This window comes from Centroberyx affinis, unplaced genomic scaffold (genome assembly GCF_046629955.1).
Source record: "Centroberyx affinis isolate AG114_WGS23_722 - 3 ecotype Tasmania unplaced genomic scaffold, CSIRO-AGI_Caff_v1 ptg007428l_1, whole genome shotgun sequence".
Lineage (NCBI taxonomy): Eukaryota > Metazoa > Chordata > Actinopteri > Beryciformes > Berycidae > Centroberyx > Centroberyx affinis.
This window is the reverse complement of record NW_027283750.1, coordinates 1-15,774: the sequence shown is the minus strand read 5'-3', so window position 1 is coordinate 15,774 and position 15,774 is coordinate 1. Positions and strand designations below refer to the sequence as shown.

At 44.9% G+C, this 15,774-nt stretch overlaps 1 protein-coding gene across 1 annotated transcript; it reads right to left on the bottom strand.

The window, feature by feature from the left end:
• Positions 1–12,758: 12,758 nt before the first annotated feature.
• Positions 12,759–14,651, bottom strand: LOC139639578 (protein jagged-2-like; the record flags this gene model as incomplete). Its single annotated transcript, XM_071513701.1, has 2 exons — positions 14,365–14,651; positions 12,759–13,082 (listed from the first exon to the last, which is right to left on the bottom strand). Coding segments are annotated over exons 1-2 (393 nt in total), but the record flags the coding sequence as incomplete, so codon positions are not given.
• Between the last annotated feature and the right edge of the window lie 1,123 nt (positions 14,652–15,774).

Below are 15,774 nucleotides of genomic sequence, written 5' to 3'. Positions count from 1 at the left end.
CTTTTACCTGAACTTGTAGTTGATTTTCTTCCAGTCCCTGCAAATGGATGATAGCGCGCCTATTTTTGAGATTCAAAATTCGTATCCAATTCCCGGACACTTACTTTCGTCCGTGTCGGTGTATTCATATACTCGATATTAACCCTTTATTAACCCTTCCTGTACCTTCACAATGTTACAGATACTTGTAAGAAGTGCAGGCTATGTACTCAAGGCTCTTATTTTTCCATTTATCAGCCGATACGGATTCTCTACATGAAGAAACTGTCGCCCAAAGTGGGATTTAAGGCTTCCCGCTTCTTTTTCGTGACTAAGTTTGTAACTTAGTGTTTTATATGCTTAAATGTGTATAGATATTTATGAAATTTGATACCTAGCTTCTGAAATGTGTATGAATTTACGTCACTTAGCTTTCGGTCTCCTTGGAGATACGTTCAATGTAGGGCTGGGTGATATTGACAAAATCAAATATCACAATATTTTATACCTCGATATTGATAATGGGACGATATTTTGGGGAAGGAGTATTCGTGCTTTCATGAGATATTTACACACAAGAACATTTTGAAAATTAGTAATGATCATTAGTAATCAGTAATAAGTAATGTGGATATGATGAGCAGGTTAAATCAATCATTGTTCATTTTACTCAGCCAGAACAGGCTGATAAGTTCAGAAAGTTGTGTCACTTTACTGCAACACAGCCTTTAAGACCAGGAAGAAGTGACATTTAAGTTATTTCACAATATTACAATAAACAAAATCCCAGATTGTATCTAGTCTCATATCGTAACGGATGATATATCGCCCGGCCCTAATACAATGTTAAAGTCCTTTTAAAAATTTGATTCTGGCATCTCTGCTTTACAAGAAGGCACAGTTGATGGTGACTGGAAAGATAAGAGCAACATAACTCAACATAACCATTCGTATGTCAATCTGAATGAAGGCTGCATGCATTGATAATGAGTGAGCGAATGGGTGATCAGTGGTCCTACTGGCCTAATCTGAATTTACAACAGTAAGTTAAAGGAAGGCTAAAAGGCTGTAACAGTATACAAAGGGAGAGTGAAAGGAAAGGTAGAAAAGAGAGAGGATGCAAAACTTGAACCAACAACCAGTCATGAACACATACTGTAGCTTTAATATGAATTTCTGTGTCATTCAGACCCAACCAAGATCCACTGAAGATCAAACAGCTGTCACATTAAACAGTGAAACTAGGGATGGGACGATATATCTAAATCCAATACATCGCGATACAAAAATCACAGTTTCACAAGCTCTCCATCCAAATTATATTACTGTCACTTTGTAATGACATTTTTAAATTGTTGTTTACATTCTAGAGAGCCAATGACGTCACTAGAAAGATTTGTGTCTCAGAAATAAACAGAATTCTGCACAGTCAGACTTTGTCGTCACTGAACTTTTATTTATCACATTGTATCATGGTTGTACTGAATCCTGAACCTCATATCGCGTAGGGCTGAACGATTTTGAAAAAATATCTAATTGCGATTATTTTGACTGATATTGCAATTGCGATATTAGAGGGAATGATAAGTTTTACATCATTATTCTCATTTTCATTGAAAAACGTATTAAAATGATTATGGTGTGATTTTCGCGGGGATCTGTACCAAAGAAAGATGTTTTCTTAAGTCTGTAGAATATGATGTGTAGGCCAGGACATCTCTGCAGCACCACAATATTTCATTTAAAATGCTATTTTGACGCCTTTAACAAATATTGCGCCTCCTGCGATTTGAAAATTGCAGTAGGCCATATTGCGATTTCGATAATATTTCGATGAATCGTTCAGCCCTAACGTCGCGTATCGAATCGTTTCATGAGATAATCAGATCATCCCTGCTATGTGTTCGCCTGCGTTTTCCTCCAGCCGCTCCAGTTTCATAACAAGAAAGAAGAAACTGCAACTTTGGCGGACCGGAGACTAGGGCTGGGCGATATGGTTGAAATCAATATCATGATAATCATATGGATTTTTCTCGATATCAATATATATCACGATATGGTTCCTGTATGCAAAATCACGTTAAATAATCAAATTAATGTTCATCTCATTGAACCAAATGGTAATGTTAGGTGTGATGTCAAACAAAACAGAAATATTCAAATAATATTCCTACCATACCTCATTTTATGAGAGTTTTTAAGTAAAATTTGCTTGTCATCATCAATTTAGACAGCAGAAATGTGTGTCACGATATCAAAACATCTTCATATCATCACAATATGATTCCACTGAAAGACAATGAACGATAATATTGAATTATCGCCCAGCCCTACCGGAGACTCTTAAACTTCCCACTGCAGCGCGGAGCCAAGAAGACGAGCGGCCGGCCGCTGAGATGTCAGCGAACGCGGATCCTAATATAAAGACATTATTTTTCTCCCATTCATCCTCTGCCAAGCGGCAACAACTGGACGCAGCCATAACTCAGAGGCGTATGTCGACAGGCGGAGCGAGAACCCAACACCTCAGCAAGGCGCTGAACACCAGATATGCTGCAGGCCTACTTCAGAGAGCAACACAAGAGAGGCCTTATGTAAATGCTCTCAAATCCGCTCCTGACATTTTGCCCAACGCAGCTGCCCTTCTCTCTCTGACACCCTCTCTATCTCCGTTTCTCTCCATTTCAATCTCCCTCGCTCTGCCTCTCTCCCTCCCTCCCTCCCTCCGCTCGTCTCGATAACTCAATATCTGGCCACAAAGGGCAGAGGTATAAAGTCATTGTTCGCGCTGAAAGGTGCGGCGACAAAAGAGGTGAAGGCAGCCCTCCTTTTTCTCAGCGCCACCCGGGAAAGTGATATTCACGCCCTGGGAAAACCCCCCCGGGGCCCGGCGCCTCCCTTCGCCCGATCCACCTGAGCGGAGGTTTGGGGCGAACAAAAACGGCCCATCTGCACCGGGGGATCCAAGCGCAAAAAAAACCTCTTTGATGTGAAGACGTACAGAGACGATTATTCACGCCATGAAGTGAGGGAGTGAGTGAGGGAGTGAGGGAGGGAGGGAGTGAGGGAGGGAGGGAGTGAGGGAGTGAGGGAGGGAGGGAGGGAGGGAGGGAGGGAGGGAGAGTCGACTCTGCCGCACAGCTGAGGCTGAGGCCGCGTGCAACATGAGCGCTGATTGTTGCTTTAACCTTAAGAGCAATTTCGGAGATGAGTTGCGCAGTTGTCACGCAGTCAAACACACACACACACACACACACACACACACACATACAGCTGTATTACACACACTTGGTGCTCTCTGTACTAGGAGGCAATATTGTTTCTGGTGAATTTCTCATTTCTTATTGATTAAAACAGTGATTCTCAACTTTTTTCATATCAAGGACCTTAATTTAGTCCACATTAGAGCCACAGACCCCCATTTGATGAGATTTTGTCTCTTGGACCCAAATCTGAGAATATTTTTATTGTTAGATATGATTTTGTCCAGAATTCCTGTATTTGTATCTGTATTGTAGGTAGAGAGATAACAGTCATTCTTCTACATTCTCTAATTGCGTTAACTTCTTGTAAATGAAATAATGCTGAAGTTTAATAAATCATCAGTTTGCTGGGGACCCCCTGGAACCCCCACAAGGACCCCTGGTGGTCCCCGGACCCCACGTTGAGAACCACTGGATTAAAACACAGAACGAAAATAAAGAGTGAAAAAAAAAACACCAAGAGAAAGATAAAGAGAGAGCTACAGAGAGAGACAGATGGAGCGAGAGAGACACACACACAAACACAGAGAAAGACAGTGTGGTGAACTAAAAACCTACACCGTGTCATTACCTCGTTCCCTCACACACACACACACACACACACACACACACACACACACACACACACACACACACACACACACTTCTGAACACTTCTGAGCTGCGTGTTAACAAGAGAGTCGGGCAGCCGTGGAGCGTGGTGAAGCGGTGTGGAGCCGAGTCAGAAGTGTGTCAGAGTGCGGCGGAGGGTTTCTCCACGAGGCTCGGGGGTTGTGTAACCGAGGTTACCGACGAGATTTTCGGGGGGGCCCCAGATGTGTTGAGAAACCCCCGACGCCGCTGAACCTTCAACCCAATCCCTCCGGAGAGAGAGCGAGAGAGAGAGAGAGAGAGAGGCCGAGAGTTACGACAGTAACGCGTGTCCCGTCTCACTCACTGCGGCGACTGACAGACAGACTCAGAGGAACGTGGCGGGGAGCGTTTTCATCAGATTTGCCTGTTCTTACTTATTTTTTTGGGAGCTTCAAATGATGGCTCAGGGCACAGCGGGTTCACGCCAAGTGGATTATTTGAGCTGTGGAGCGTTTACTGCTTCAGTTCGGACGGTTTGTCCAGGTGAGAACTCTGGTGGCACCAAATAAAAGCGAAACGAAAATGTCAAAATCTCAGCCCTCCAACAAGAGAGCTGCAAATGCGGTTCGTTAGGAGCGAGAAAGTAATCCAAACAAACCTAAAATAGTCCTAAAATATTTCATGGGTATAAGCAGACGCTCATATTCAGCTATTTCTTCATGTTGTTCTAAACTGGTATGAACACCAAGAGAAGGAAAATTACAGACAGCTCCATCACGCTTAGCCGAAGTGACAGCAACTGGAATCGGATTTGTTTTGCCTCCCCCCCCGCGCCACCAGAGTCTCTCTAACCTTGTGGGATGACAGGTTTCCAAAAACTCCAATAACCGAGCTACTGGTGAGTCCATGTGACTTCTGTTTATAAGCCCCGGTTCACCTAAACAAACCAAAAATGCAAAAATGCAACAAAGTAAACTTTTCCCGCTACGGTTCGGACCAAAGAAAATGAACTCTAGGTGTGATCGCGCCCTCAAAGATAGCAAAACAAGCCAACAAAACTAATAATACAGGAGCCAAACGCTTTCTAATGCACCAAATATGTAGCTGCAGGGTTTTCTACGAGATAGAGAGAGACATGAGAAAGAGGGAGAGAGATAAACAGAGGAACAATCGAGGGTTAGATGGTAAAACCTCCCTCCCACTCTCTCTCCCTTCATCTAACACTTCTACCCATCTTTCTTAATATCCATCCTCTCTCTCTCTCTCTCCCCTCCCTCTCTCCCCTCCCTCTCTCTCTCTCTCTCTCTCTCTCTCCCCTCCCTCTCTCTCTGGCTGTGAGGTCCAGCTGAGCTCCATTAGCCCTGTGAACAACTACTGGGAGTCAAGTGGGAAATTAAGCTGCCTCTTGTGTGTGTGTGTGTGTGTGTGTGTGTGTGTGTGTGTGTGTGTGTGTGTGTGTGTGTAATAATGCACATTAATCACTGCTGCACTCCACTCACCTCAGCGCCTACAATGCATGCATTTCATTATCACTACTACACACACACACACACAGTATGCATATACACACAGGCAAACACACACACACAAAGTAGGCATACATATTGTATATACAGTATGCATATACCCACATGCAAATGCACATAAACACACACATTACACACACATATAAGCATGCATACAGTATGTGTACACACATACAAACAGGTTCACACAAATTATGCATCTCTCTCTCTCTCTCACTCTCTCTTTCTTTCTCTGTCTCCCTCTCTCTCTCTCTCACTCTCACACACATACACACTCTGTATCTCTCTCTTTCTTTCTGTCTCTCTCTCTGTCACTCTCTCTCTTTCTTTCTCTGTCTCTGTCTCCCTCTCTCTCTCTCACTCTCACACACATACACACACTCTGTATCTCTCTTTCTTTCTTTCTCTGTCTCTGTCTCCCTCTCTCTCTCTCTCTCTCTCTCTCTCCCACTCTTACACACATACACACTCTGTATCTCTCTCTTTCTTTCTGTCTCTCTCTCTGTCTCTCTCTCTCTCTTTCTTTCTCTGTCTCTGTCTCCTCTCTCTCTCTCTCTCTCTCTCTCTCTCTCTCTCTCTCTCTCACACACACACTAACATATAACCCAGGCAGAGGCACCCAGACAGACACGTACAGCCAGATCACCGAGCGGCATCAACAGCCCGGCTCATCGCTCAGTTCACACGCCTCCGGGCAGAAACCAGGTCAGGAAGCAGCCATTTGATTCGAGGCGGCGTGGGAAAGACGAGCGGGCGCGTCCCGACCGCAGTTAACCGAGCAGAGGGCCACGAACCGGCTGGGCCCCACTGCCCCTCACCCCGTCCCCCCTCTGCCCCGCCCCATCCCGCCGCGCCTGGCCCGCCTGGCCGGCACGCACGCCGTAACAGAGCCGCACCACGCTCTGGCCAGGAGGCTTTTAGGCTTATTAAAGTCACCCGGCCCGCCAGAGGGGAGGGGCGGGGGGGGGGGGGGGGGAGTCACACACACACACACACACAGATCGGTTATTTTCCAAAGAAATACATGTAATATGTCAAATTACTCTGTGAGATCTGCTTCATGAGAAACTGCTTTCACTTTATTTAAATGCAAGTTTCGGTGTTTCAAAGTTCAACATACATGAAGAGAAGAAAACTGAGATAAAAATGGTTGATTTTGTTGAGCAGCTTGTGAATCTGGAAAATTTGGGCAGCAAATATTTTAAATACTAGAAACTTTTGTCTGAAAACTGGATGCAACATGTGACTTAAAGAATCGCATGTAAGCAGCAGGAACATCTCAAAGAAGACACCAAAGGACCCGTGACGCTCTAATAAGGATAGTCATTCACCCACTACACACACACACACACACACACACACACACACAGATCTGTTATTTTCCAAAGAAATTCATGTAATATGTCAAATTCTTCTGTGAGATCTGCTTCATGAGAAACTGCTTTCACTTTATTGAAATGCAATTCATTTCTGGAGTTTCGGTGTCCAACCGTCCAAACACAGCTACATGAAGATGAAAACTGAAATAAAATGGTTGATTATCTCAATCGGCCTCTCATAATATTACGTTGAGCTGCTTGTTAATGGGTAGCAGTCCTTTTTCACAAATATGTTTAATACTAAAAACCTTTGTTTGAAAAATGCAACATGTGACTTAAAGGATCGCAGGTAAGCAGCAGGAACATCTCAAAGAAGACACCAAAGGACCAAAGGTAATAACTAATAAGGACAGTCATTCACCCACTACACACACACACACACACACACACACACGTACACATATCAACCCCACACCCCCAATCCAAGTGGGTGTCACACCCTCATCCTCCTCCTCCTCCTCCTCCTCTCTCAACACTAATCAACCATAAAAGCATCATCAAACTGGGCAGGGCTTGTGATGGAAGAACAGCCTCATTTGCCAAGGACGCACTTGGCAAATGAGCCAAACGAGACAAGCGCCGGCCGGCAGTGACGCTACCGAGAAAACAACCCAAGACAATGAACTGCTGTCATCCGACATCGCACTTTGCGATTGCTTTCTGATACTCCTCGGAGCGGCGTAATCCAATTCTCGCAGCAGCGCGGAGCCAAATACAGCATGCCGTAATAGCCTAACACTATTTTCCTAATGCTATTTCACTAAAACATTTATTCTACGGCGCTCGATAGCAAGAGGAGGTCTCTAAACAACAGCTGTTCCACCTCTGTCCTCTGTGTTGCTACAGCAGAGCTGGCTGCCAGGCCGGAGGGGGGAGATTCTGGCAAGAGAGCGGGGCAGAGGGAAAAAAAACCAAAAAAAAAACGGCCATGAAACTGAAGGAGTGACGCGCCCCTGATCCTTGATTTACTCACAGAGGGGTGAGGGGAGGACAGACAGAGCGCCTCTAAAAATACCCCATAAGGAGAGAGAGAGAGAAAGAGAGAGAGAGACGGGGGCGAGGGGGGGGGTGGAAGGAGGGGGGGGGGCGAGGAAGAGGAGGAGAAGAACTAAACGCTTGTTTTTCTCTCCTCTCCTACAGTCAAAAAACGGCATCTTAAGTGTCTGTGTGCGAGGGACCGGCTCCTAAAAATACACCTCCCTCGTGACAGAAAACTCACAAGGAAGGCGGGTGGGGATGGGGATGGGGTGGGGGGGTGGGGGGGGTAAGGATGGAGGGAGGGGGGGGGGGCTGTGGGGGGTGCTCTTTCCTCTGTCTTCTCCAGCATCCCTCCCTCTCCCTCCTACCCTTCCTCCTCGCTCCATCGGTCAATCCCTCTTCCCTTCCTCTCTCCTCCTCCTTTCCCCCCCCTTCCCTTCCCTTTCATGAAAAAAGATGTCACTAAAGACCCAAACAGCCGGAGGGGTTAACATGAAGGGGAAATCATCGGCGAATCGGGGCGGGGGGGGGTGGGGGTGGGGGTGGGGGGGGCAGAACAATGACTTTTTTTCTTGGCTAATTCGTGTCAGGAGCCAGTGGCCCAGATACCGGGGCGGGCCGAGGGACTGCAGAGGCACCACGGGCTACAGGCCACGGCCTCCACAACACACACACACACACACACACACACACACTCTGACTTACTATCAGTGTGTGTACCGGCCAGCAGCATGGTGTAGTAAACTACAGCGGTCTGTGGGAATAAGGTTTGGACTTGCATCATAATGCATGAAAAAGGCAACGTGAAGAGAGATCGCTCATTTTCCATTTCGCTGTTGTCCCGTGAAAACCATGTAACTCCAGTGTTTGGTGATTTTCATGTTTTCACTTCAGTTGAAGGATTGCATGATGTTCCTGAGAGGGTTGAGACAATTCTGCGACCTCTTGGGTTTATGAAACCAAAAGAAAAACCACAGGATAAAGTCAAAAATGCATTGTGATCAAGCTAAAACAAGGCCGTTCCTGAAAAGAGAGATACAGGGTTTTCACCTGACAGCGACGAAAACTGATGCCTGCTCTTACAAAATGATTGATGGCACAAAATTAAAACAAATAAAGGCTAGCAGGTACGTCCCAGGTTGACAAAATTAAAACACTTTCACAAACCGGCTCCTTGACAGTTTAGAGATACCGACTTCAGCCAATCATTTTCTTCCAAAGTGGATATTACTGTGTGTTGTTTTGGAAACACGCTCTTCATTACTGTGCAAAGAGTAGAGAGGAGGAAAGGGAGATTAACAGGCAAGTCTGAAAGCAACGACAGTGATACACAGATAGATAGATAGACACACAGTGGCAGCATTAGAAACCACTGAGCTCCTGAGATTCACTCCACGACTCAGCGATGGAGTCGACTCATCAAACCGTCCTGGAAGTGAGATTTCCCTCAACATCTAAAAATGTTGACGCTTTTGCCATAAGAGGATAACATCCAATATGTAAGGAAAAACCCTGACAATGGGTTTTCTGTCACTGGTAGATTAATTGCAGAGGTATTTTTTAAATGTTCAAAAAACTTAAACTGACTGTACGAAGATAGAAACCAATAGTTAATGAAATGATAACAACATACCACACAAGAGCATCAATTTCTTGAATGAATCGCTTATTTAGTTTACACTGTGAACTGATAGTCTTGCAGAAAAGAAGCTGCTGGGCCATTTTAGCAAACACACTGCTAAATGAATAGACATGAATAGAGATTTTGAAGGCAATACTGCTACATTCCAGCATCCAAATAAGCTGCTCCCATAATACTTCACTGCTGAACCCCATAGGCAGAAATGTGGGAGGCCCCCCAGTATGCGACGCCACACCGGTACACAGCACGAAGAAGACTGAACTGGGAAAAAATGGAAAAGACTTCTGCTAAAAATAAGTGTGGTGACTGTTCTGGAATGAAATGTGAAATGTTCTGAATCAAAACTAAGAAATACATCTCAGCTGAGCACAGAGTGTACACACAGCCTCGGTCACATATTTACTGTCAATGGGGCAGTTCATGGCAGCACATCACCGTGACATCACGCTTTTCATACTTCATACTGCGTTCCAGCTCGGGGGGGAAAAAAAAACTCTTTCATGATGACAAATACTGATCGCCGACGTTTGCTTAGGTCATAAGAACATCATGTGTGAATTCTTTCATCGAGTGGTATTTGTGTTTAACACACAGAAAAGTCCAGAGACCACAGACTTGAAACAAGTTCTGGATATCAGTTATGAATTTACAAACTTTATGCACCCTGAGCTGATTTTTGTCCTTTTCTAGTCATTTCCAGTCCATGCACTTTGGTTTAAAGTAGGGCTGGGCAATATATCAATATTATATCGATATCGTGATATGAGACTAGATATCGTCTTAGATTTTGGATGTCGTAATATTGTGATATGGCATAAGTGTTGTCTTTTCCTGGTTTTAAAGGCTGCATTACAGTAAAGTGATGTCATTTTTCTGAACTTACCAGACTGTTCTAAAACAGGGAAGAAAACCCTGTCTTTGCATTTTATTTTGATCACAGTCTTGTTTTAATAAAAGTGCTTGTGACATCTCACATGTGGCTTTGACTTACAACTGAACATTTAGCCCACTTTGTAGAAAATACCGAGATATATATCGTGTATCGCCATTCAGCCTAAAAATACCAAGATATGATTTTTGGTCCATATCGCCCAGCCCTAGTTGTAAGACAAAGTTGCAACAGTTCTTCTTCTCAAACTTTAAGTAACATCAGGGAAACTCATTCAGGATGTTCAGTCTGCAGGCAGCAGCACACCGACTGCTTTGCCCTTGACTGTCTCATGAAAAGAAGCCTAAGGAACACCGATACCCTCCTTCCTTTTGTCCCCCCCTCCATCCACCCCCCCACCCCCCCTCCCCTCCCGGGTGGATAGTGGAAAATACTGACCCCACACACGCCGGCTTAGACAATGACCCAATAACGGACAGAGCGTGAACCTGAGAGGCGGCGAGGTAAAGGCATCCCCCGGCCCAGATTGACTGGGGATCTTCACTTGTTTGAGTAGTTGGTGACACCGATATCCACCGCCTGTGTCACACACAACTTAGTGGTAACCGTATCCGCCCGGAGGGCCCCAACTTACTACTTCCATCTTCCCCTCTGCTGACAGCTGACCATGGGGAGTGATGAATGGATAGGTCACATAGCCAGCCAGCCGCACAAAGCGTCCAATACCTTCGCTCTGGCATGAACACACTGCCGGGGCTTCATGTTTTTCATACGGCTGCGAGATTATGGCTGGAATGATAATTATTTTGCTGGGTATTGTGATCAGGAGTGTTACATCAAGATTATCAGCGCTGATGATTTGTGGATCAAAGCTATTTTACTGCACATCTTATATCCACATTTATGGCTCTTTTCAACTACAGCAAGTGTTGTAAATCAGTGATTCTCAACCTTTTTTCATATCAAGGACCTTAATTTAGTCCACATTAGGGCCACAGACCCCCATTTCATGAGATTTTGTCTCTGGGATCTGAGAATATATTTATTCTTATGTATGATTTTGTCCAGAATCCCATGACTATCTGTATTGTAGGTAGAGAGATAACAGTGCAACTATGACCAACACAGTCATTCTTCTACATTCTCTAATTGTGTTAACTTCTTGTAAATGAAATAATACTGAAGTTTAACAATTCATCAATTTGCTGGGGACCCCCTGGAACCCCCTCAAGGACCCCTGGTGGTCCCCAGACCGCACAATGAGAACCACTGTTCACTAACACTGCCAATACAGTATGATCATTAACTGTGGAGACTAAAATTGTGAGATATAATTATAGACAGTCACCTATGCAGCCCTAGTTTTAAATTTTAAGCATCTGTCACCGGAGAGGCTTCAGTGTTTTGTTTGACAGGACACTCTGCTGTTGTGGGGATCAAACCTGTGACACCGGGGCCACAGGACGCTGCTCTCTCCACCGGGCCACTCTGACGCCTCAGATACTGATCTCTGGGTGTAACACGGACTCATGTAACAGCAGTTTTAATAAGCTTTGATTGCCAACGCTGTTCCTGTTTCCCACGCTGGCAGTCCAAATAAGGAAAGGGAGCGGAATCTGATTGGCTCTGCTGCTCTGTTTAGATTAGATAATAAGTTACCTACCACTTCTTAAAAACGCCTGTACTGGGATATCCTTATTTCTACTTCAACACTCCACCACCACCCCACACCCCTCCTCTCTACAGTCCATCACACTGTAACTCACTCCAGAGACACACGGCTTGTTTGCTAACTCATCAAAACCCAGATACAAATGTAGAGTCGCTGTGCGTAAAACGTCCCCAAAAGCCCCTGATTCGCCTGTGCGTCATGCGGGCTCATGCCTTCGCGCGCTGCTGCACTTGATCAAAATAGCCCAGACGTGCGGTTCAGGCAATTACTTGAAGTCTCCGGGGAGGAAAAATGTGTGTACCTCACGACCTGTGGCGTGATGTATAGAGACAGAGAGGAGGGCGCGTCTCTCCAAAGTCGCCAAATGGACACGCGTAAGAATGACTGGCACGCCGAGCCTCCCCGAGCCCTTCCACATGTACAGCACTGAAAACTGACGATGCTATTTGGTCAAAGCGGGGCAAAACGTGTCCGGTTTCGCTTGGTGATGTGTTGTGATGATCGACTTGAGGAGACGTCAAGTTCCTGCATCTAATAGCATATGATTCGCCACCAAAACTTCCAAACCCGCTCATATACGCTACATTTATCAGGAGAAAGTGGAGTAATGACTGACATGATATTGTTCAGTGTAATAAAATAATAAACCCAGGTCACCAAACCGGTCCTGGATGCTCCCATGATGTGATTTTTTGGATATGGCTACCAAAGTCAATTGCTAGAGATTTTTTTTGCTTGATCTTTGCTCTCCATTCTAATGCTAGAAATCTACCAAAATCAAATTTGGACTCGTTTAATCTAAGGAATGGCGAGTGCCCACACCTTGCTGCCCAAGTGACGCCCACGATTCCACTTACCGGCCATGCAAACTGGAAGGGAATGACGATCTTCCCTGCGTCATTGTTTCGGTTCTGTCCGGTTTTCTGGCCGCTCTTGAAGTGAAAAGTATTCCCACCGATAACGTTAGTAGTTCCCGAGCCGTAGGTGCACGGTCCGTTGGTCGTGACCTCCGTTTGGTATTCCTTTAAACACACTCTGAAGTAGGTGTCGCACTCGTCCACGCCGCAGCGGCCGTCCGCGTCGCCCCGCTCCCCGTCGCAGCACTCGCCGCTGAGCAGCTCACCTTTTGGGTTTTCCACTGAAGTCAGCTGCAGCTCGAAATACCCCGTGGACCGAGACACCTGGAAGCAACATGAAGTTAAGAATGAAAAATAACAGCAGAGGATCAAAAGACACGCTGGAGGCGGCTGCACTGCAAAAAAAAATGTCCATCTTTATAAGGCATTTTGTCTTATATTCAGTCTTATCTTATTTTTCTTGAAAAGTGAAAAGTTCTGCCAACGTGGTCATTTGTTCCAAGTGTGAATATCTTGAAAACAGGCAGATAAAGGCAAGTCACTCCACTAATAGTCTATCAAGAAATCGACACTTGCTAATGAAAATTCTTGAAACAAGCAGATTTTTATTGGAAACAAGTGAAATTATCTCATCCCCAATAGCAGATTTCAGTTTTTTTTTTAACTTGTTCTAGGAGGAATACGACTTTAAGACTCAACACTACATTAAACGGCTTGTTCAGATGGATATTTTTTGCAGCGTACACTCACAAACTGATAGTATAGTGTACGTTTTGGCAGAGCTGAACTTCAGGCTTGGATACACGACCTACTCCAATTCAGCTCACTCTGCATATCAGGCTTCTCTGCTGTACACTGCAACACAATCCACCTTAACAAGTCCGTTAGCATGGTATTCAGTCTTATTATCTTATTATCTTCAGTCTTATTTTCTTAAAACAAAAGTGAAAACCATCTGCCAAATCAACTCGTTCCAAGAATTGAAAGAACTGGATAAGTGTTTTATCTTGAAACTAGTGGAGCTGATCTGCGACTTCTCAAGGAAATTCTCCAAACAGGTGAAGCTGCGTTGGAAACAAGTGAAGTGATCCCACCCAAATCCAACTGAGAGAAATGTTCACTTGTTTTGGAGGAAAACAAGATTTTAAGACTCATTACTTGACTAAATGACTTGTTAAGATGGTCATTTTTTGCAGCGTAAAGCCCCCCCATTGCCTTTTTAAACACGCATTAACCGCATGGTTCCTTTATTGAGAAATATAAAGTTTTCACCAAGTTATTTATGTTAATATCGACCCCTAATTTGAATATATGTGAAAGGTAATAAATCAACTGAGGACCAGAAATCATGAGCACCATCACTGCAGCCAGTGTTTTAACTTTGCCTGTAAACTGCAAACCTAATTTATCTCTCCGAAGGAAACGCTAAATTAGAAATTCCAAGATCACATGATTCAACTGTCGACCGTGCAATTCAATTAAGGCTGGAATTTAACCCCCTCCAAAAACTGCACGAGCCCCTGTTCTTTGATGCGGTACAACACCAAACTGTCCAAATATTATTTCATTTGGAATAATAATAAAAAAATTTAAAAAAACTTCTCACCTCAGCCCACACCGCCAGCAGAAGACACACTATTGAAAAGCGGTGCGATTTCCCCATACAATTCCACATGACTCCGGCTGGGAAGTGTTGGTTACCATGAGGGAAATAAAAAAATATGTATATCTCAACCACTCAAACCAGAAAATAAAAACTGCAGTATCCTCCTCCTCCTTCTCTCCGAGGCACGCACGGCGCGGAAAAGCGAGCTCTCGTCCCCGGGATGCCTGCGGGTCTGGAGGAGGGAAGCGCACGGCTGCTTTGGTCCACGGACGCACAAGACGCGCAAACTCCACTTTCCTCCGCCGCTCGACGCACTAAACAGCAGAGAGGGGGAACAGCGGTGCGTCTCTGCTGCTCAAAGCCACAGCCGGTGCTCTGTGGGTGATTGACAGCCCGGCCGACCAATCACCGAACGCCTGGTTCCAGCGTTTCTCAGCCACAAGCCAACCCCGGAGAGGGGCGGGAGGCGGGACTAGAAAAATGACGCCTGATGGTTTTATTACTGAAGTTTGTCCCCAATGAAGCATGAATTTGTATTGTTGTACATATTAGTTTCTTTTGTAGTGAAATAGGCGTTTATTCTCATCTAATTCAAGTCAAACTTTATTTGTATTGCACATTGCAAGGAAACCCAATGCGTTTAATATAAGCAAAACACACACAAAATACCCAGAGAGCATAGCCTACACATACATGCACGCACGCACGCACACACACACACACACATTCATCCAAACACACACACCTCAACTCCAACTGCATTTATTGAATTCATTCTACTCAGTTATTCATTAATATCTTGACTTGTGTGTTTCTTCATCGAGAGCCGTTGGAGCCATAAATAAGCACCGGGTTTAAACCGTGCTGAGTGTCTCGGTGCAGCCAGACACCGGAGCTGCTCACTGACATGTCACCGGGGAAACGCGTGGCCGTCAGCGCCCTCTACCGTCTGCTGAGCGAAGCCCCGGGACAGTGATGGAGAGCTGGTGTCACTGTAATGTCATTTGCTGGACACCTTAATGTGTGAAGGAGCCACATAAAATAATTTATTCAGTATTGGATTCAGTGTAATCTGCAGATCTTTCTCCTCTCTTCTGCTCACTCTGTTTTAGTGCTGGAGGTTCAGAGGAGAGTTTTGGTCTCATCTCGTCTAAATGTTGTTTCAGAGGCTCTTTCCACTCTATGAAAAACATTCTGATAGGAAATACTGGTATGTGTATATATATACACAGTATATGTGGGTATATTCTGGCCCCACAATCTAAAATAGTAATGCGGTGTTGATTCTAATCTGCATTTATGTCATTTGCTGTCCTGTAAAGCACTTTGTGATTAACCTGTTTTGTTGAAAGCACTCTTAAATTTGATTTGACCTGACATGTCTTCCCTATCAACCCAGGAGAAGATGTA